The 24,160-nt window shown below is 39.8% G+C and overlaps 1 protein-coding gene across 1 annotated transcript in view; it reads right to left on the bottom strand.

The window, feature by feature from the left end:
* Nucleotides 1–24,160, bottom strand: part of ADCY10 (adenylate cyclase 10) — a 92,005-nt gene that overhangs the window by 40,662 nt on the left and 27,183 nt on the right. Inside the window, exons 13-18 of the mRNA XM_040229946.1 lie at nt 16,669–16,822; nt 15,329–15,521; nt 14,718–14,804; nt 10,728–11,002; nt 9,116–9,252; nt 3,521–3,649 (exon numbers count right to left, since the gene is read on the bottom strand). Coding sequence (XP_040085880.1) covers nt 3,521–3,649; nt 9,116–9,252; nt 10,728–11,002; nt 14,718–14,804; nt 15,329–15,521; nt 16,669–16,822 — 975 coding nt within the window. The remainder of the gene's footprint in view (nt 1–3,520; nt 3,650–9,115; nt 9,253–10,727; nt 11,003–14,717; nt 14,805–15,328; nt 15,522–16,668; nt 16,823–24,160) is intronic.

The raw sequence follows: 24,160 nt of genomic DNA, 5'->3' as shown, positions 1-24,160 counted from the left end.
ATAATGCATTAAGATTAGATCTCAATTACAGGAGAAAAACTATTAAAAATTCCAACATATGGAGGCTGAACAACACGCTTCTGAAAAACCAACAAATCACAGAAGAAATCAAAAAAGAAATCAAAATATGCATAGAAATGAATGAAAATGAAAACACAACAACCCAAAACCTGTGGGACACACTAAAAACAGTGCTAAGGGGAAAGTTCATAGCAATACAGGCATACCTCAAGAAACAAGAAAAAAGTCAAATAAATAACCTAACTCTACACCTAAAGCAACTACAAAAGGAAGAAATGGAGAACCCCAGGGTTAGTAGAAGGAAAGAAATCTTTAAAATTAGGGCAGAAATAAATGCAAAAGAAACAAAAGAGACCATAGCAAAAATCAACAAAGCCAAAAGCTGGTTCTTTGAAAGGATAAATAAAATTGACAAACCATTAGCCAGACTCATCAAGAAACAAAGGGAGAAAGATCAAATCAATAAAATTAGAAATGAAAATGGAGAGATCACAACAGACAACACAGAAATACGAAGGATCATAAGAGACTACTATCAGCGATTATATGCCAATAAAATGGACAATGTGGAAGAAATGGACAAATTCTTAGAAAAGTACAGCTTTCCAAAACTGAACCAGGAAGAAATAGAAAATCTTAACAGACCCATCACAAGCACGGAAAGTGAAACTGTAATCAGAAATCTTCCAGCAAACAAAAGCCCAGGTCCAGATGGCTTCACAGCTGAATTTTACCAAAAATTTTGAGAAGAGCTAACACCTATCCTACTCAAACTCTTCCAGAAAATTGCAGAGGAAGGTAACCTTCCAAACTCATTCTATGAGGCCACCATCACCCTAATACCAAAACCTGACAAAGATGCCACAAGAAAAGAAAACTACAGGCCGATATCACTGATGAACATAGATGCAAAAATCCTTAAAATTCTAGCAATCAGAACCCAACAACACATTAAAAAAAGACCATACACCATGACCAAGTGGGCTTTATCCCAGGGATGCAAGGATTCTTCAATATCCACAAATCAATCAATGTAATTCACCACATTAACAAATTGAAAAATAAAAGCCATATGATTATCTCAATAGATGCAGAGAAAGCCTTTGACAAAATTCAACATCCATTTATGATAAAAACTCTCCAGAAAGCAGGAATAGAAGGAACATACCTCAACATAATAAAAGCTATATAGGACAAACCCACAGCAAATATTATCCTCAATGGTGAAAAATTGAAAGCATTTCCCCTAAAGTCAGGAACAAGACAAGGGTGCTTACTTTCACTGCTACTATTCAACATAGTTCTGGAAGTTTTGGCCACAGCAGTCAGAGAAGAAAAAGAAATAAAAGGAATCCAAACTGGAAAAGAAGAAGTAAAACCCTCACTGTTTGCAGATGACACGATCCTCTACATAGAAAACCCTAAAGACTCCACCAGAAAATTATTAGAGCTAATCAATGAATATAGTAAAGTTGTGGGATATAAATTCAACACAGAGAAGTCCCTTGCGTTCCTATACACTAATAATGTGAAAGTACAAAAAGAAATAAAGGAAACAATTCCATTCACCATTGCAATGAAAAGAATAAAATACTTGGGAATATATCTACCTAAAGAAACTAAAGACCTACATATAGAAAACTATAAAACACTGATGAAAGAAATCAAAGAGGACAGTAATAGATGGAGAAATATACCATGTTCATGGATCAGAAGAATCAATATAATGAAAATGAGTATACTATCCAAAGCAGTCTACAGACTCAATGCAATCCCTATCAAGCTACCAGTGGTATTTTTCACAGAGCTAGAACAAATAATTTCACAATTTGTATGGAAATACAACAAACCTCGAATAGCCAAAGCAATCTTGGGAAAGAAGAATGGAACTGGAGGAATCAACCCGCCTGACTTCACGCTATACTACAAAGCCACAGTCATCAAGAGAGTATGGTACTGGCACAAAGACAGAAATATAGATCAATGGAACAAAATAGAAAGCCCAGAGATAAATCCACGCACCTATGGACACCTTATCTTTGACAAAGGAGGCAAGAATATACAATGGAGTAAAGACAATCTCTTTAACAAGTTATGCTGGGAAAACTGGTCAAGCACTTATAAAAGAATGAAACTAGAACACTTTCTAATACCATACACAAAAATAAACTCAAAATGGATTAAAGATCTAAATGTAAGACCAGAAACTATAAAACTCCTAGAGGAGAACATAGGCAAAACACTCTCCGACATAAATCACAGCAGGATCCTCTATGATCCACCTCCCAGAATACTGGGAATAAAAGCAAAAATAAACAAATGGGACCTAATTAAACTTAAAAGCTTCTGCACAACAAAGGGAAATACAAGCAAGGTGAAAAGACAGCCTTCGGAATGGGAGAAAATAATAGCAAATGAAGCAACTGACAAACAACTAATCTCAAAAATATACAAGCAACTTATGCAGCTCAATTCCAGAAACATAAACGACCCAATCAAAAAATGGGCCAAAGAACTAAATAGACATTTCTCCAAAAAAGACATACAGATGGCTAGCGAACACATGAAAAGATGCTCAACATCACTCATAATCAGAGAAATGCAAATCAAGACCACAACGAGGTACCATTTCACATCAGTCAGAATGGCTGCAATCCAAACGTCTACAAGCAATAAATGCTGAAGAGGGTGTGGAGAAAAGGGAACCCTCTTGCACTGTTGGTGGGAATGCAAACTAGTACAACCACTATGGAGAACAGTGTGGAGCGTCCTTAAAAAAACTGCAAATAGAACTGCCTTATGACCCAGCAATCGCACTGCTGGGCATACACACCGAGAATTGAAAGAGACACGTGTACCCCCATGTAGCACTGTTTGTAATAGCCAGGACAGGGAAGCAACCTAGATGTCCATCAGCAGACGAATGGATAAGAAAGCTGTGGTACATATACACAATGGAGTATTACTCAGCCATTAAAAAGAATACATTTGAATCAGTTCTAATGAGGTGGATGAAACTGGAGCCTATTATACAGAGTGAAGTAAGCCATAAAGAAAAACACCAATACAGTATACTAACGCATATATATGGAATTTAGAAAGATGGTAACGATAACCCTGTATGTGAGACAGCAAAAGAGACACAGATGTAAAGAACAGACTTTTGGACTCTGTGGGAGAGGGAGAGGGTGGGATGATTTGGGAGAATGGCATTGAAACATGTATACTATCATGTAAGAAACAAATCGCCAGTCTAGGTTCGATACAGGATACAGGATGCTTGGGGCTGGTGCACTGGGATGACCCAGAGAGATGATATGGGGTGGGGGGTGGGAGGTGGGAGGGGGGTTCAGGGTTGGGAACTCATGTACACCTGAGGTGAATTCACGTCAATGTATGGCAAAACCAATACAGTACTGTAAAGTAAAAAATAATAATAATAAATAAGTAAAAAATATAAAAAAAAAAGAAAATGAACACCAGGGCACATTTTCTTTACCTTTTAATGATGCTGGTGGTGACAAGTTTTTCAATCTGACACCACTAGCGAGGTTACAGACTTCTTCATTTTCCTCCTCAACACCAAAAGTAGACGTTTTTAAGTCCTCTGTTGGCTTAGCAAAGTTCTCTGTAGCGAGGTATAAGGGAAGAAAAGTTGAGAGTCATTGTTCTATTATTATCTGGGTTTTCCAATAAACTTAGAGATGGGTCTCACATGAGAATGAGCAGGCAGAGATGTGTGTCAGCCCCTAAAGTATTCTGGAATACTGTTTTAAGTAAAGCTGACATATGAAAATCAAAATTTACTCAAAACATGTTTTTCTTTCCCTCCCTTGCCCAAGAAAAAAAGGACTGGTAATAACAACTGAATATCTTCCGTAATAGGCAGTTTTACAAAAATTTGATTCAAAGATTATCAGGATGAATCTTACAGTTTATACTTACTATATGTGCATGCTTGCTAAATCACTTCAGTCACGTCTGACTCTCTGCAACTGTATAGACCACAGCCCTCTAAGGCTCCTCTATCCCTGAAGATTCTCCAGGCAAGCGTTGCTGTGCCCTTCTCCAGGGGATCTTCATGACCCAGGGATAGAACTGGTGTCTCATGTCTCTTGCGTTGGCAGGCAGGTTCTTGACCACTAGCACCACCTGGGGAGCCCATACTTACTATATACGATATACTTATATGTATACTTACAGAATATACTTGTATGCACACTGAAATACCCACACTCAGAGGCAAGCACATTCTGTATAGGACTGTACTCTACTTAAGATTGGTTATTGTCAGAAAGAGATATTAGGGACTTCCTTGGTGGTGCAATGGTTAAGACTCCACCTACCAATGCAGGGAACATGGGTTTGATCTCTGGCCTGGGAACTAAGATACCACATACCTTGGAACAACTAAGCCCACTTGCCAGATGACTGAGCCTGTACTCTAGAGTCTGAGTGCTGCAACAAGAAAAGCCACCACAACAAGAAGCCCACAAACCACAACTGAGCAGCCCCACTTGCCACAACAAGAGAAAGCCTGCACAAAGCAAGAAAGACTGAGTGTAGCCAAAATTAAATTAAAAAAAATTTTTAAGAACTCATTTTTTAATAAAAGAAAGATATTAAAAATGAAGTTTGAATATAAACTTGCATAGTAATTTTTTCTCCTGGCACTCCAAAATGTATTTCTTATTTGTCCCTCAAGGCATTCATTAACACTTGAGTTGCAATGTCATGGTCTGGGCACAGGTTGGAAAAGAATTTCCAGACATGAGACAGAATGAGAGCGATATACAGTTTATTAGAGTGGGAGAAGCTGTTAGAACAGCCGGCCAGCTCAAGGGAGAACTAACGTTGAATAGGGGCCCTCAGTCCACTTTTATACCCAGGGTACAAGGAGTGGGACGGGTCTTGCAGGTCATTTGCTGATTGGATGAGGCACATAAACTGGGTGGGGGGTGGGAACAGTAAGGCAAATATCTTCTCCCTATGGGGTAGGAGAGGAGACAGGTTATGCTTAGGAAGACCTGAAATCTGTTGATAGTTACAACATACAAGAGAGAAGGATGATAAAGGCATGGTTTTTCCATTCCTGCCTTCCAGGACCTTCCTTGGTTTTATCTACTCTTTCGTCCTTGGGTCACCACATACAAGACAGAGACAGGCAATGTGGAAATATGAGGGTGACCATAACTAAGTTCCTGAACTCCTGGAAAGAAAAGGTATATACACAGGGAGTCAGATAACCAGACAGTAAACAAGTGCTACGTGAGTGGGCACAGATAGTAAGTGTTGGAGAGTTCATAACACAGTATAGACTTTTTATGCATCAGAACCTGTGAAGGCTATAAATGTGGCTAGTGCATGCTTCTAGCCCTCAAGGATCTTAAAATTTATGGAAACTGATATTTAGGTAACTAATCATAATACAGGAAAAGTGACTTAAGAGCTAAAGAGCAAAGAGGAATAGAGAATAAAGGACAACTAATTCAGTCAGTAGATTCAGGAAGGCTTCATAGAGGAAGAAATATTTCGGTTGAACCTTAAAGAATGAAGGGATATTCCAAGTAGAAAATAGAAGGGTGATCAATGCAAAAGCACAGAAGCCATGAGCACTTTGCAATTTAGGGAAATGTAGAGAGGCCAGTGTGACTAAACCACAGAGGGTGAAGTGTTGGAGTGCTACTTACTGTAGGAGATGTACGTACTTAGACAGAAGGTTCAAGAGCAGAGTATGCAGTGCATTCAACACCACACTATGAAGTCTGGACTTTATTCATAGGCAATGGGGAAATACCCCAAGTCGGACAGTAGTGATCCAACCATTTTTAGGAAGATAACACTGGAAGCAGCGAGGACAGGCAAGAGACTAGGAAGGTGTGTATGACCTTCCTAGTCAATGGAATGTGACTGTGGAATTCCAATGGAATTCCAGCTATGACAATGGAATATCAGGAAGTGAAGATGGGTAGGATTATGCAAGTGATAATGCAAAGAATACTAATGATATTGAGAAAATGAGACCTAGGCAAGATAGTGATGGAGGTGAGAGAAACATGAGTGTTGCCAATAATCCAGCTGGGAAATACAAGAGGAGATGCAGTATGAGAGGGAGGTAATGCGTTACATCTTGTATTTGTTGAGTTTGGTGGGATGTATAGGACAGTCCAATGGGCAACTGGAAATACGGGTCTGGAATTAAGAGTGAAATTAAGGTTGGATATTATGTACACAAACACACACATACTCACTCACACGTGCACTTTACACATAGAAGGTTGGAAAATAAATGCAAAAGTGAAAACAAGTGGAGAGAGAGTACTGAGTTAGCAAAGAGAAAGGCTGAGGATGGAAGGTGAAGAATGCCCTCCTCAGAACATAGACCCAGGGCAGGAGCCAATCCGAGGACTGGTCGGCGAGGTAAGTGGGGCAAAGGAAGAGTTCAGGATCGGGGCAGCAAATGAAGGGTAGCATGCCAGAAAAGGGTCCAGGTGTGCACATGTCATGGGGGTAGGAGAATAGGGATGAAGAATTTGACTTGACAGGTAGTCCCCTGGTAAGTCTAGTGGTTCGGATTCAGCATTTTCACTACTGTAGCTCGGGTTCAACTCCTGGTCAGGGAATTGGGGTCTTACAAGCTGCACAGCCAAAAATATATAACGAACATGACTTGATCCATGCTCTTCTACGCTTTTTAACTTCCCTTTCCAGGACCTAGCGCTGTGATGACCATTCTTTTATCACTCTAGGTACAAGACCTTTAGGTACAGGCCATCCTAGGACTGGAGATTCAGGAGCATATCAGACCTCCTGCTTCAGGGGGTTGACATTCTCACAGTGGAAGACAAATACTAACCAACAGATAAATAAATTAATAGGATAACCTCCTAATGTGACTCAGTTTTGTGAAAGAAACAAAGACGGTGATAGAGACTAATGAAAAAGCGCAGAGTAGGGAAGGTCTTCCTTAAGCAAGCCACCGTTAGAGAAAGTGACTGTGAGGAGATAACACCCGAGATAAGGGCAAGAGGAAGTAGGTATGCCAAACACCTGAGGAGAGGGAGCAACCAGGAGCTCAGGGTGTTAGAAGAGCAGACATGTGGCTGAAGCATATTTCAGAATGTTGGTGAGACCACAGAGAGGGTGGAAGGCAGCTCCCACAGGGATCTCCAGTCCAAGGTAGGGAGTGTGGATTTCATTGTAAACTCAATAGGAAACCACTAAAAGTTGTTTGGCTTTTAAAAAATTTGTTTATTTGGTAAGTTTCAAATTTATCAAAAGTTGTAAGAATAACACTATTAATCTTTATTCAAATTCATCTATTGTTAACATTTTGCCCCATTTGCTATACCGTTTGTTCTCTGTGTACATATTTTTCAGAAGCATTTCATTTGAGTATTAAGTCACATTAATTATGCCCTTTTACTCCCAAATACTTTACTCTGAATTCCTCAAGAATAACAATTCTCTTACGTAAGTAGAATATACTTATCATCTTTTACTGTCCATATTCCAGTTTCATCAGTTGACTCAATAATGTTCTTTAGCATTCTTTTTTTTGTATGCAGCCCAGGTGTCCTCCAACAGGTGATGGCTAAACAACCTATGGTATGTCCATACCATGGGACACTACTCAGCAACCACTAAGACCAAGCTACTGATACACACAACAACCCAGATAATCTTCAGAGAGTTATGCTGAGTGAAAAACAATCGCAAAAGATTACATATACTGTATTATTCCATTTATAAAAATTCCTTAAAGTCACAAAATTATAGATATGAAGAACTGATTAGTGATTACCAGGGAAGGAAGTACGGGTGGGAAAGAAGTGGAGTGGTTGTAATGGCAACGTGAGGGATCCTCGTGGTGATGAAAGTATTGTGTATCTTGACTGTATCAATATTAATATACTGGCTGTGATATTATACTGTAGAGTTTTGCTGATGTTACTATGCGGGAAAACCAGGCAAAGGGTATATATTAATAGAATCTCTCCATATTATTGTTTTAGCCAAAAAGTTCATTTGAGTTTTCCCATAACACGTTATGGAAAAACCTAAATGAACTTTTTGGCCAACCCAATACTTGTTACAACTGTATGTAAATTTATGATCACCTCAAAAAGTTTAATTAAAGAAACTCAACGAGGCAACAAAGTATCATTGTATTCAGTCACTTCGTTTATATTCAAAGAGATCCCCAGAATGCCTACTGTGGTGTAAGACACAGGAAAGGTGCTCAGTAGACCTTTGTTGAGTGAATAAACGAGAAAAGATTTGAGTTCCTTTATTCTACATTATAGAGCAGGTAGCTGGCAATAAAGGTTGTGACTAATCCCTAAATATCAGCTATTGAATGTCATATGGAGAACTGAAATCTGGCCTCCTAACTTCAAAGCTAAAATTTTCTTTTGATTGCACTGTTCTAACTCTTTTTTCATAGCATAGATGCTATCTCTTAAACCTTTGTGTCTAAATATAGTTTCTTCCTTTCTTCTAAATATAGTTCCTTCCTTTCTTTTTTGCTAGCATATTATTTTTTCTCCTTATCACTGCCACCTCCCTGAATAACTAGCATACCCACCCGAGACATTTTCCTATCATTCACATTAATCCTAATCGTCTACACCCCAGCTTGCATCTGTACCCCTTTCCCCAACCCCTACCCTTCTCCCTTCAACAAAACCATTTTCTTAAAAATTCCACCTGGCCTCTTTGCGCCATGATCTCAAAGTTCATCCTTCTGCATGTCTCAGTACCATGAAAACCTTGTTGACAATTCACTTTGAGATAATCATTTTACCCCTGGGAAACAAGTTATTCTTTTTCCCTGATAACATCCACATCCCTCACCAGTTCTGACTCTGGGCTTTAAGATCCTCCGTTCTTTCATTTCGATTACAGGTCTACATTTTTCCTCTCAGTTCAGTGAGTCCCAGGCAATGTTAAGTTCTCTCACAATCTGGGATATCAAATCCAACACTCACCGCCTCCTCAAACCCTTTTAGGAAGAAGCCTATGGAAAAGCCTGCTCTTGCCACCCTCTCTTCAGAAGGAGAGTGAGAGAAAGAACCATCAGTACAGGACTTACTGAACAGGTTATTCCAGGTCACATTTGTCTTTTCCTCAGACTCCATTGCTTGGAAAACAAGCACCCTGTGATGGTCTAGGTTTTTAAGCAATTCTTCACAGTAAAACGGAATTCCACAGCTTCCCTCTGCCAGATACCTGTAGTGAAAAGGAGGCAACCTATTTATAATCAAAGAACTATCTTTTAGGAAGGAAAAATATTTGAGTCTTCTCAATCACTCAAAAATAATCACATTTCTTTCTCCATTTGTTTTGGTTTGTTTTCCATTTTTAGGGATTGCCTTTGCTTTTTTTCTTTCATTTTTGAAAATTACATAAAACATTTAAATCTTTCCAAATTCAGGACTATGTAATAAGGTACACCCTCAGTCTTGCTTCCCTACCTCACCTTATAAGTAACCATTTAAATTAGTTTCTGGCTTATCTTTTCCAGGTTTCTTTCAAAAACTATAGCAAATGCACATATATATTTCACCCCCTTCCTTAGATTAAAAAACAGCACTTTGTACATACTGCACACTAGGCTTCCCCTTGTTTTCCCTCAGTAATGTATCTTGGTCATCCCTCTGTCAGTAGAACTTTCTTATTTCTTTTTGTAGCTATGTAGGGCTCCATTTTGTGGATGCATCCTACTTTATTCTAACTGTCCTCTTAGAGATGGACATTTGGATTGTTTTCTGTCTTTTACTAGTATAAATAATGCCTCAATAAAAACCATGTCCATATGTCCGACCACGTTCACATTTTTGTCAATATACATACAATGTTGTATTATTTTCAGGTATACAGAAAAGTGATTATATATATACACACACATACATATGACTGTGTTATATATATGTTCAGATTCTTTTCCCTTATAGGTTATTACAAAATGTTGAGTATAGTTCCCTGTAAATACATCTTTGAGACACGGTCCTAGAATTAGAAAGGCCAGATCAAAAGGTAATGCATGTATATAATAAATATATACATATTAAATAAATAAATACAGAGGTAAAGAGGGAGAGACAGGGAGTCAAAGGGAGAGAACATGGCAAATTCATGCCTGGTGTCTGAGACATTGCTCTTCCAGAAGCAAGATAACCTCATTATAAAGAACAGATACCACGGTGAGTTGTAAACAGACAGCTAAGGAAGGGGCATTGTCTATGTTGTTAAGGGGACTGCTGACAAGACCCAGTAGAGGAGTCACTGAGAAGATATCAATGTCTACCGTGAAAAGGAACACCAGTACCAGACCATGTTATTACTGGTAAATAAGGCCTGGCTCAGTTGTGGGTTGTGGTCTTTAATGTTTACCAATTTGCCTCTCATGTCACTTGCCCCTGACTGTGACCTTAGTCACTGCAGGTTAGAGTTGAGTGTACCTAATCCCAGCTTGATGAAAGGGAAACAAAACTCATGCCTCTAAGCAAAGTTGAACATGAGGTAACAGGGACCGTAAAAAGAAAAGGTGAGGAGCGTCCATCCTACCAAGCACGTTCAGTGGCCCCTGTGAAAGGCGGGACCAGCAAGAATACTGAAATGGGTGCTTTCAGACACAACCTAAGGAATCTGATGAAGTTTGGACCTGGTGAATAAGTGCAGCTGTGAATAAACGGGCTACTCACGTGTCCAGTTCTTTGGGGATGCCCCTGACACTGAGGTCTAGGCAGACTTTGTTGAGGATGTCCTTAGGCTGCACAGGCCCAAGGGTGACATAGGTGGTGTTCCTGTTCTTCATTAAGGCGCTGGCAGCTGCACAGGGTGTGTTGACAAAGGGGGACAGGGACATGATGATAAAGATGGGAACAGACCGGATAAGCTTTTCCATAAAGGTCCAGGAGGCTGAATCGATAAACTGGCCCTCATCAATGATGAAAATAATCCTTTCCTCTTTCACTGTCTAAACAAGGTGAAGAAATAGAAAGAAAAATATTGTAGGACTTCAGGGGTTTTTTGGTTTTGTTTTGTTTTTTGGCTGCACCACCAGACTTGTGGGATCTCAGTTCCCCAACAAGGGACTGAACTTGGGCCACAGCAGTGCAAGCACTGAACCCTAGTTAGACCACCAGGGAACTCTCATGACTTCAGTTTTTTATACATATGTTGGGCTTCCCTGGTGGCTCAGAGGTTAAAGTGTCTGCCTGGAATGCAGGAGACCAGGGTTCGATCCCTGGGTCAGGAAGATCCCCTGGAGAAGGAAATGGCACCCCACTCCAGTACTCTTGCCTGCAGAATCCCATGGAGGGAGGAGCCTGGTGGGCTACAGTCCATGGGGTCGCAAAGAGTTGGACATGACCGAGCGACTTCACTTTCACTTTCATGGCTATACATATGTATGAGTTTTGCAAAGCTAAGTTAAATCTTTTCTTTCCAGTATCTTTGTGATAACTTAGATTCTGCTAACTTGGAATTTGTGACCATTGGGACTGAACTGGCTGGGAGAAACTCATACTTGGTCAGATCTTTGTGACAAGATAATGTATAGGATAGATGGGTTGTAGTCAAGTTAAACACCCATCATATAAAAATAACTGAGATTTACTTCAAGTCATTCTAATTTATTGAAAAATGAAGGTCTCCTGGAAATGCCTATTTGACATTTATTCAGCCAACATCTATTCAACACGTCTTTACCAAGCACTCACGGGGCTGGGTGCTGGAGGCAAAGTGCTGAGAGGAATTCATCTGTTCTTCGCCCTGCCAGCAGTTTATGCTGTTCTAGCTTAAATTATTCACTTTTCACTTTCATGCATTGTTCACTTTTCACTTTCATGCATTGGAGAAGGAAATGGCAACCCGCTCCAGCGTTCTTGCCTGGAGAATCCCAGGGACGGGCGAGCCTAGCGGGCTGCCGTCTATGGGGTCGCACAGAGTCGGACGCGACTGAAGCGACTTAGCAGTAGCAGGTTGAATTATAGCATGTTACACTTAACAACAGATCCAGCGTCCTTTTTTACTTTTCCCTAACTAGTCTGAATTATTTATTTACTCATTAAGCATTGACCGTGCATCCCTTATTAGACAAAACACAGAGCTCACATTTCAGTGTGAGCCCTTGTGTAGTGGGCTCTATATTTCCACAGTGTAAGATATCTAAATGGAGAAAACTTTTCCCATTCTTACTGCTCCAGACTACTCTTGGCTTCTCTTGGTTCCCTCTGAGAAGTGATTGTTAAGCAATTCTTTTCCTCTACATGTTTTTATAAACCAAAGCAGTGAAGGGTACTTTCAAATTTCAGAAGACAAAGCCTGTCGTATCACACACATATTCTGTCACCAGATTGTAAGCCCTTCACTGACTCTGAGAACATTTTAATGAATAGGGGTTAGCATCCCATTGCTTTGTTTTGTATTTGACTAATATCTTTAAAACTCCTATCTTTAAAAATATCTTATGGGCAGATAGGAATGTGAGTTTTCGTCACAGAATGGTCTTATCAGTGAATTATTTGTGAATTGAGGAGAGTAAAGCAAGAACCAAAAACCCCACATGAATTTAATAGTACATCATTGGCCCCAGCTTCCATAGATTTAAAGTAAGAAGACTGAAGACTCCCTGGTGGTCCAGCAGCTAAGACTCTCTGCTCCCAGTGCAAGGGGCCCAGGTTTGATCCCTGGCCAGGGAACTAGATCCCACATGCCACAACTATAAGATCTTCCATGCCACAGTGAAGACTGAAGGTCCTGCGTGCTGCAACTAAGACACAGAACAGCCAAAGAAATTAAAAAAAAAATTTTAAGTAGATTGAATTGGGTCATATCTAATGTGAATAAAAGCCAACATTTACACTGTACCTGCTAGGTTCCCAGCACTGTGTGATGCACTTCCATAAATTAATTCGTTAAAAATCATCATGTTTACAGAGGTGGCACTATTGACTCTATTTACTGAGAAAATTAAGGCACAGAGAAGTTAAGCCACTTGCCCAAGATCACGCTGATAGTAAATGATGCAAAGATTGTCATCATAGCACTGAGTCAAAGCCCAGCTTTAGTCACAGTTTCCAACTAGATTTGGATCAGAACCACTGAGGAATTTTAAAAACAAACTAAACAGATTCCTAAGGCCCAAACCAAGCCTTTTTCAGTTTCAGGTAGAACTCATAAATACATATATTTTATCAAGCTTCCTGGATATTTGTGATGCAAACAGTCCTCAAAATCTGACATTTGGAAATTACTGATATGGCTTTATTTGCCTGCAGTGGAGAAGAAGGAAGTTCTATTGTACATTTATTGCCACAAACTTGAATTGTTTATTATGTGCCAAACATTCTTCTGGTCAATAGTGATACAAAAATGAATAAGAGGCTCCCTCTCCTTAAGAAGTCCACAGTCTCCTGAGGGAGAGAGACACAGATTTAAGTAGCAAATTGCAATACAGTATGGAAAACATAATAAGAAGTATGTTCACAGTGTTACAGAAGCAGAGTGGGAGAGGAATTAGTCATGCCTTGTGATTTGGGGGAGTTCTCACTGAAGAGGTGACTCAGAATGATGAGTAGCATTTCTCCAAGGTTAAAAAAAGTCTTTTGGCTTTTATCTCATTAGTATTGAGAATTGTTTGACTAGTATAAAGCAGAGGTTGGAGCAATTTGCATACACTCTGGCAGTTATATGGAGGATGAATTGCAGTGGAGAGGTATGACGCACAGAGATTAGCTGGAAAGCTATAGTCATAGAAGAGAAAGAGCCTGAACTACAGTGGGGAACACAGGATGGATGGGTTTTAGAGTCGGTCTGAGGTAGACATGTAGGACTTGGCCAGAGAGTAGATGCAGAAGATGGGGCAGACAGTGAGGAAGGTGGCAAAGGTAACCTGACTGACGTATGAATGAACTTGTTATTAACTAAATCAAAGGTCAGGATCAGGAGGAGGAAGACAGGGTACTGAAGTAGGGGAAAAAAATGAATTTAGTGTTAGACACTGAACTGAGTATGATTCCCCATATCCAAGTGGAGTACACAGAAGGTTCTTTGAAATATGGTTCTGGTGCTTATAAGAGAGCTAGGGAATGGGATACAAAGTTGGTGATCAACCACATATAATGCAGTCATGATATTACTCAGAGAGAAAAAGTTAACATTAGCTGAGTGGCTTCAATGAAAGAGACTCTATTCTAAGTGTTTTACACATAATCTAGTCATTTAAACCTTATAACCCTGTGAGCTGGGTACTATTATTTCTTCACTTTATAGAAGATAAAGTAAAAGCATGGACAGGTTGAGTCATCTGATCAAGCTTACCTAGGTAGCAAGTGATAGGCCTAAGGGCTCAAGCTCTTATAGTCTGACTACAGAGCCTGTATACATAACTGGTTTGATCGATGGCTTCTTATACAAAGGGAGGGAAAAAAAAGAGGACCGGTTTTAAGAAGAGGCCAAACTCTCAAGAGTAATGTTAAAGGACTCCTTTCAAATACAACTAAATTCTGAATAGACTCTCACCTTGGGGTTTCGAAGGATGGAGGACAATGAAACTCCTTGGGTTAAAGCTTTCACATAATTCACAGCTTCTTGTTATTGGAATCTGAACTCTTGAGGCAACCTGCCTTTGTGGTGAGACGCCCAGTTTCTCCCCTCCCTTCCATTATTTGACCCATAGACGCTCTTACTTGCTCCAAGATCTTCATAAACAACGCCTCCAACTGCTTTTGCTTTTTCATGGTGCTCATCTTGGAAACCTCTCGTGAAATAGGGAACTATATAAAAAATTATAAGAATATTGAGTATTGGAAAATAGCAGAGGGAACTACTAGTATGTCTTTGGCAGTTCACTTTACTGTCCTGGGCCTTAAAATCCTCGTATGTTAGGTAATTCATAACATCTCTTCCAGCTGTAATACTCTATGTCATTGAATCTAATAGATATGAGAAAAAACAGGGCACACTCTTATCTTTGCATTGGCACTCACCTTTGGGAGCAGAGGGATTTTGTGCCCTTGACTAGCTAGTATAGCATACCTAGGATGGGAAGGTGAGGGGAAAAAAAATGAATCAGCGGGTGGTTATTTGGATTTTCTTGAGTCTGGTACCAACATAGCTTAGGAAGGTGGGTGCTCATTCAAGGATTGGGAGCCATTTCCTTACCACCTTGGATGCCCTATATGAGAAAAGAAAAGTATCGTAAAAGCCAAAGAGATGCAGTGTCATAAAGCATGACAGAGGGGTGGCCTCACCTGCCCCTTAACAACTTCTCACAGGAGTCTAAACACCAGCTCGTTACCTGTACATGGAAAATGTCATTAAGGAGACAATGGAACTTTTCATCCAACAGTGACTTGACTTTACTTTGAAGGTTAGTCTGTCGTTCTTTATAATGTTTGCAAGTATCCAGACCTAGTACATTGGCCATGAGTATCCGGATGGTATAAAAATTTTGATTGAAGCTGATCTTAGTCAACACAATAGCAATAGTCCTGTTTATAAGAAAGTCAGGAATCAGAGAGAGTTTTTAAATATATGTTTTGGGAAGGGGGAAATTTGGACACAGACAACACGCATGGAGAGTATCATGTGAAAATGGAGGCAGAGATTGGGGTCGTGCTTCCACAAGCCAAGGAATACCAGTGATCGCCAGCAAGCCACCAGAAGCTAGGAAAGAGGGACAAAACAGATTGTCCCTCACAGCTGATGGAAGGAACCAACTTTACGACACCAGGATCTTAAGACTTCTATCCTCCTATATACAGAGACAATATACTTCTGTTGTTTAAGCCATCTAGTTTGTGGTGCTTTGTCACGGTAGCTCTAGCAAACTAATATAACACTTGGGTACTATAAGTACTCAGTAAGTGATGGAATAAATAAAATGTCTTCTGGTTATTTTGAATTATTCCCTCAGCAATGTTAAATACATTTAAAAACTAGCCTCTCTCAGGCCTGACATTTAAAGAGAGTAGAAACATAGCCAAAACTAAGACTAATAAGAATTTCCCCTTAAAGCCTTCATGTTAGATGGTGAGAGGATGTGTGACATAATTACCGTTGTCTTGGTTATCATCACTGTTATTGAATACCACACTGTTCACCTCCATGAGACAGGCTGTCCCAAAGACAGCCCCCATGACATTCCTTCTTTGAAAAGAGACAAATAGCAAGAGGCAAGTACATTAGCTCTGCCTTTCAAAGGAAAATCCAGAGGCCTTCCGTTCTCTAACCACATTCTCAGGGCCCAATGATTTAAACTAGTGATTCCCTGTCAACTACAGGATAAACTTATGTATTTGCTTCAGACCAAATCTAGCTTCGGTTTCAGCATCTATACCATTTGTTCTTAAACGGTCTGAGCACTAGGAAACTTAAAATATCAATATCCAAGCCCCTCCAGGCATTAAATTAGGATCTCAAGGGATCAACCCAGCTTTTTATTTTCTCACTTCAATATGTTTCTCATTAATTACTTATTTAGCATAAGGGGCATGATACCCAATAATAACTGAGAGATTGTGGGTAATTTATAAGAGGCAACTTATAAAAGGAGAGGAACATTAAAACACATGAAATTCTTAAGGATGTCAGGATTTTTCTGGATCCACAAAAAAGTGGTCATTGCAAGACACTCACCTGTGGTTCTCACCTTGGGCCAGGTACTCAATTTCCACAAGTATCTGACTTTTTCCATATCCCGCTATTCCTTCATACATCAGGATTTGACTGCAGTTAGACATCAAAAATTTCTTCATAGTACACATGAAGTATTTGATCTCCTCCTCACGTCCTGTTATTTTTGTTTTTCAAAAAGGGAGCAAAACCCAATCAACATAAAATTGTCTAGAGATATAAAAAAGCACACAGTGATACTGCTTCTAAGAATACCCGTGGAATTTCCATGGCATTGTTCGTGGAGTTTCTTGAGGTCCTGTGCACTTTAAAATTTTTTTTAAATCTTCAGCTAGAACTTTACAGTTAGTAGTGTGGTTTTACAGGTTTGTTTGTTTGGTTTTGTTTTTTTGATGCCCATAAGCTGTGAGGGAAAGATTCTTATAATGTTCACTATGATGTCAATTTAATTTTAGTGTAGCAAACTGAGATTTGCTTAGAATATACAAACAGGAATTAAATCAGCGTTATCTGACCCTAATGCTTCTTTTCCTTTTTCTATTTTTTCAATAACACATTAGAAGTAACTACAGCTTATTACATGAAGAAATCAATTTATAAAGTTAAGGTTCTCATGTTGTACAGGATGGATAAAATATTTTTACTTTTAATTCTGTGAAGGAAACTTACCCTTTGTAAACAAGAAACTATACTTACTCAGGGCTACAAGAAGAGTTAACAGTGATTAAAAAAAATCAATTTTTTTTAAAAACCTCATATATATGATTAATCATAAGAACAACATAAATTTTAAAAATAAATTATACCATTTTTCTGATTATAAAACGAACATAAGCTCACTGTAGACAATATAGAAAAATTAGAAAAATAAAAAAGGAAAATAAGTCACCTTGGGTTACAACCCTATCATTCTTATTTCTCTTATGTTTTTAAATATGAATAACAGGATACCCTGACTGAAATCTCAAACTCAGCCTATCTTTGAAACCTCTGTAGACAGAAGGAATCACAGAAACATGTTGCTCAGTTGCTCAGTCATGTCCGATTCTTTGCAACCCCACAGATTTGCAGCACGCCACTCTTGCCTGTCCATCACCAACTCCTGGAGATTGCTCAAACTCAAGTCCATCAAGTCGATGATGCCATCCAACCATCTCATCCTCTGTCGTCCCCTTCTCCTCCTGCCTTCAATCCTTCCCAGCATCAGGGTCTTTTTCTAATGAGTCAGTTCTTTCCATCAGGTGGTGAAGCTGATGAAGCCTCAGCTTCAGCATTGGTCCTTCCAATGAATGTTCAGGATTGATGTCCTTTAGGATTGACTGGTTTGATCTCCTTGCAGTCCAGGGGACTCTCAAGAGTCTTCTCCAACACCACAGTTCAAAAGCATTAGTTCTTCAGCACTCAGCCTTCTTTATGGTCCAGCTCTCACATTCATACATGACTATTGGAAAAACCATAGCCTTGACTAGACAGATCTTTGCTGGCAAAGTAATGTCTCTGCTATTTAATATACTGTCTAGGTTGCTCTTAGCTTTTCTTCCAAGGAGCAAGTGTCTTTTGATTTCATGGCTATAGTCACCATCTCCAGTGATTTTGGAGCCCAAGAAAATAAAGTCTGTCACTGTTTCCATTGCTTCCCCATCTATTTGCCATGAAGTGATGGAACTGGATGCCACGATCTTAGTTTTCTGAATGTTGAGTTTTAAGCCAGCTTTTTCACTCTCCTCTTTTACTTTCATCAAAAGGCTCTTCAGTTCCTCTTTGCTTTCTGCCATAAAGGAGGTGTCATCTGCATATCTGAGGTTATTAATATTTCTCCAGGCAATCTTGATTCCAGTTTGTGCTTCATCAAGTCCAGCATTTCGCATGATGTACTCTGCTTTTAAGTTAAATAAGCAGAGTGACAATAGACAACCTTGATGTACTCTTTTTCCAATTTTGAACCAGTCCATTGTTCCATGTCCAGTTCTAGCTGTTGTTTCTTGACCTATATACAGGTTTTGCAGAAGGCAGGTAAGGTTGTCTGGTATTCCTATTTTTTAAAGAATTTTCCACAGTTTGTTGTGATCCACAGAGTCAAAGGCTTTAATGTAGTCAATGAAGCACAAGTAGATGTTTTTCCAGAATTCTTTTGCTTTTTCTATGATCCAATGGATGTTGGCAACTTGATCTCTGGTTCCTCTTCCTTTTCTAAATCTAGCTTGAACATCTGGAAGTTCTCGGTTCATGAAGCCTTACTTGAAGAATTTTGAGTGTCACTTTGCTAGAGTGTGACATGTGTGCAATTGTGTGGTAGTCTGAACACTCTTTGGCATTGCCCTTCTTTGGGATTGGAATGAAAAATTCTCACCTTTTCTAGCCCTGTGGCCACTGCTGAGTTTTCCAAATTTGCTGGTATATTGAGTATATTGCAGCACATTTACAGCCTTATTTTTTAGGATTGAAACAGCTCAGCTGGAATTCCATCAACTCCACTAGCTTTGTTCACAGTGTTGCTTCCTAAGGCCCACTTGACTTCACACTCCAGGATGTCTGGTTCTAGGTGAGTGATCACACCATTGTGGTTATCTGGGTCATGAAGATATTTTTGTATAGTTCTGTTATTCTTGCCACCTCTTCTTAATATATTCTGGTTCTGTTAGGTCCGTACTGTTTCTGTCCTTTATTGTGCCCATCTTTGCATGAAATATTCCCTTAGTATCTCTAGTTTTCTTGAAGAGGTCTCTAGTCTTTCCCATTCTATTGTTTTCCTCTATTTCTTTGCACTGATCACTTAGAAGTCTTTCTCATCTCTCCTTCTGTTCTTTGGAACTCTGCATTCAAATGGGTATATCTTTCCTTTACTCTTTGCCTTTCTCTTCTTTTCTCAGCTATTTGTAAGGCCTCCTCAAACAACCATTTTGCCTTTTTACATTTCTCTTTCCTGAGGATGGTTTTGGTTACCGCCTTCTGTACAATTTCATGAACCTCCGCCCATAGTTCTTCAGGCACTCTGTCAGATCTAACCATTGAATCTATTTGTGACTTCCACTGTAGAATCATAAGGGATTTGATTTAGGTCATACCTGAATGATCTGTTCATGGGATTCTCAAGGCAAGATAACTGAAGTGGTTTGCCATTCCCTTCTCCAGTGGAAAATTCTGAAAGAGATGGGAATACCAGACCACCTGACCTGCCTCTTGAGAAATCTGTATGCAGGTCAGGAAGCAACAGTTAGAACTGGACATGGAACAACAGACTGGTTCCAAATAGGAAAAGGAGTATGTCAAGGCTGTATATTGTCACCCTGCTTAATTAACTTATATGCAGGGTACATCATGAGAAACACTGGGCTGGATGAAGCACAAGCTGGAATCAAGATTGCTGGGAGAAATATCAATAACCTCAGATATGCAGATGACACCACCCTTATGGCAGAAAGTGAAGAAGAACTAAAGAGCCTCTTGATGGAAGTGAAAGAGGAGAGTGAAAAAGTTGGCTTAAAGCTCAACATTCAGAAAACGAAGACCATGGCATCTGGTCCCATCACTTCATGGGATATAGTTGGGAAACAGTGGAAGCAGTGTCAGACTTTTTTTTCTTGGGCTTCAAAATCCCTGGAGATGGTGACTATAGCCATGAAATCAAAAGACACTTGCTCCTTGGACGGAACGTTATGACCAAACTAGACAGCATATTAAAAAGTAGAGACATTACTTTGCCAACAAAGGTCCATCTAGTCAAGGCTATGCTTTTTCCAGTAGTCATGTATGGATGGGAGAGTTGGACTATAAAGAAAGCTGAGCACTAAAGAATTGAGCTTTTGAACTGTGGTGTTGGAGAAGCCACTTGATAGTCAGTTGGACAGCAAGGAGATCCAACCAGTCCATCCTAAAGGAGATCAATCCTGAGTGTTCATTGGAAGGACTGATGTTGAAGCTGAAACTCCAATACTTTGGCCACCTGATGCAAAGAACTTACTCATTTGAAAAGACCCTGATGTTGAGAAAGATTGAAGGCAAGAGGAGAAAGGGACAACAGAGGATGAGATGTTTGGATGGCCTCACTGACTCAATGGACATGAGTTTGAGTAAACTCCAGGAGTTGGTGATGGACAGGGAGGCCTGGCATGCTGCAGTCCATGGGGTCGCAGAGAGTCGGATACAACTGAACTGAACTGAATGGTCTAATGGTTTTCTCTACTTTGTTCAATTTAAATCTGAATTTACAATAAGGAGTTCATGATCTGAGCAACAGTAAGCTCCCAATGTTGTTTTAGCTGCTTGTATAGAGTTTCTCCATCCTCAGATGCAAATAATAGAATCAATCTGATTTCAGTATTGACCATCTGGTGATGTCCATGTGTAGAGCCATCTCCTGTGTTGCTGGAAGAGAGTGTTTTCTATGACATGTGCATCCTCTTGGCAAAACTGTTAGCCTTTGTCCTGCTTCATTTTGTATTCCAAGGCCAAACTTGCCTGTTACTTCAGGTATCTCTTGACTTCCTACATTTGCATTCCAGTTCCCTATGATGGAAAGGACATCTTTTTTGGTGGTAGTTCTAAAAGGTCTCACAGGTCTTCATAGAACCGTTCAACTTCAGCTTCTTTGGCATTAGTGGTTGGGGCATAGATGGGGATTACTCTTATATTGAAAGGTCTGCCTTGGAAATGAGCAGAGATCATTCCATCATTTTTGAGACTGCACCCAAGTACAGCATTTCAAACCCTTCTGTTGACTCTGAGGGCTACTCCATATCTTCTAAGAGATTCTTGCCCACAGTAGTAGATATAATGGTCATCTGAATTAAATTTGCCCATTCCAGTGCATTCTAGTTCACTGATTCCTAAAATTTTCGATGTTCACTCTTGCCATCTCCTGTTTGACCACTTCCAATTTATCCTGATAGACCTAATGTGCAATATTGTTCTTTACAGCATTGGACTTTACTTTCGCTACCAGACAGATCCACATCTGGGCGTTGTTTCCACGTTGGTTTAGCCTCTTCATTCCTCTGGAGCTTTTTCTTCACTCTTCTCCAGTAGCGCATTGGGCACCTACTGACCTGGGGAGCTCATCTTTCAGTGTCATACGTTTTTCCCTTTTCATACTGTTCATGGGGTTCTCAAGGCAAGAAGGCTGAAGTGGTTTGCCATTCCCTTCTCCAGTGGACCACGTTTCATCAAAACTCTCCACCATGACCTGTCCATCTTAGGAGGCCCTACACAGCATAGCTCATAGTTCCATTGAGTTAGACAAGGCTGTGGTCCATGTGATCAGTTTGGTTAGTTTTCTGTGATTGTGGTTTTCATTCTATCTGCCCTCTGATGGAGAAGGATAAGAGGCTTATGGAAGCTTCCTGATGGGAAGGACTGGCTGAGGGGCAAGCTGGGTCTTGCTCTGACATGTGGGGCCTTGCTTGGTAAATCTTTTCTCCAATTTTCTGCTGATGGGTGGGGCTATGTTCCCTCCCTGCAGTTTGGCCTGAGGCCAAACTATGGTAGGGGTAATGGTGGTAATGGCAACCTCCTTCCAAAGGACTTACGTCAGTATGCCCCCGCTCCCAGGACTGTTGGAGTCAGTGCCCCTGGCCCTGCAGCAGGCCACTGGACCTACCTCCACTGGAGACTCCTGCACAGTTACAGGCAAGTCTGGCTCAGTCTCTGGTGGGGTTGTTCCTGTCAAAAGAGCTAGAGAACAAATAAGGGCTGACTCTTCCTTCTTTGATGGACTGATTACTGTGGAGTGCCCTTTTTTCCCCCATTGATAGAATTAATACATACCCAAGTGTTATTTAAAATCTATTGAAAACCAAGACCACTACTCTAAGTTGACAATTTCATACGAAGAAGCTTACATGTTTATTTGGTAATGTAAATTTCTGGGTAAGATTTAGTGAGAACTACTCTGTAGACCATCTGCTTCTTTTAGATGAAACATTTCCTTTCTGAAAATGCATTTGAATTCGGTTTTGTGAGATGTGTAGTACTCCTTTGGCTTAAAGTTTACACAAGAACTCAGACTCTTCTAGCCTTTGTGTTCTATTTGTATACAATACATAGAGGTAAGAACTTCTGAATTCTTTCTTTAGTTGGGTTCTGAAATGAGTTTAACCTCTTGACTTGAAGTATGTGTGCCTGGTTTCTATTTAAACAAAGTCCTAATATTTGAGAGTATTGTATGCATTTTTGACCCTTGAAAAAACACTTTTTGTTCATGTTAGTTTTGTTGTCAGTGTGCATATAGAAGTTCTTGTACAGGAGCTCTTCGAAGAGTACTTTGCATCCTGCTAACCTCAGACAGTCTGTTTTTGCTTACAGCTTTAAGGAATGATATATAGGCCTGATTTTCATCTTATTCTGGTGAAATCAGGGCAAAAAGGCAACTAGACCAGACTGCAAAATATATACATATTATACCAATGTGTTCTAGTATGTCCGTCATACTGAGTCCTCAACCTTGTAGAAAGGGGGTTAAGATTTCCATTTGCTATCAGTCATGATCAGAATAAGCATATCCTAGGATGGAAAGTAAGGCCTTGGAGAAAGGTGAGAGTAGACACTCCCTCTCCTTTCTAGCCTTTCAGGAGTTTGGGGATTTGGACTTGGAAGAAATGATGTGCATGCAAACTCTGAAAACTACCTGAATGCACAGAAAGGGAGGCATTACTGCTGGTTTGGGTGCTCTTTGCTGTTCTAGAACTGTTGCCTTCTTTTAGACTATGCTGACATCAAGATTCTGGCCTAATACCACCCCCGCGCCCACTCCACCAAAGTGTGGGGCAGAGCCTCTTCTTAATTCCCCTAGCACAGGTATGACCAGGATTTAATTTATAATGATACTTTTAGGTATGCTCAGGTCTAACAGAAGGAAATTACAAACTATTATTCCTTCTGACAGAAGGAAACTACAAGCCATTATTAGAAATGGCTGCCTTCAGAATCCACAGGCCAAGCCGCACTTCGGTCTCTTTACTTCATTTTATGTCTACTTCCTTGTCTAGTCTTGAGTTAGCTTTCTTATGATAGGGTCCCTTTTACCAAGAATTACAAAAACATCACTGCCAGTTGCGTCACAGCTCTAAAAGTAAAAGGTAAAACAAAATTTCTAGAGAGAATGTAGGAAAGTATCTTCATGATTTGTGGGTGAGGAAAGATTTCACAAACAGTGTACAAAAGCACTAACTACAGAGGAAAAGACTAGTAAGTTGGATTTCATTAAAATAAAAAAATTGTGTTCATTAATTACATCACTAATAGAATAAAATGGCAAGTACCGAATGGGAAAAGTTACATACAGTAAAAACAAATGGACTTATTTTCAGGATATATAATTCCAACACATTTATAAAAATATATAACCCAATTGAAAAATAAACAAAAGATCTTATACAGACAAAAGTGTCTGTAAAAGTGTCTTATACAGACACTTTTATAAAAGATGATTTCCAAATGGCCAATAAATATTTGGAAAAGGCGCTCAACCACATCAGGGTTGGAATAGATGGAAACCACA

The sequence above is a fragment of the Oryx dammah genome, unplaced genomic scaffold, assembly GCF_014754425.2.
Source record: "Oryx dammah isolate SB20612 unplaced genomic scaffold, SCBI_Odam_1.1 HiC_scaffold_28, whole genome shotgun sequence".
Taxonomy (NCBI): domain Eukaryota; kingdom Metazoa; phylum Chordata; class Mammalia; order Artiodactyla; family Bovidae; genus Oryx; species Oryx dammah.
The sequence above is the reverse complement of the archived record's forward strand: the minus strand, read 5'-3'. Positions and strand labels throughout refer to the sequence as shown.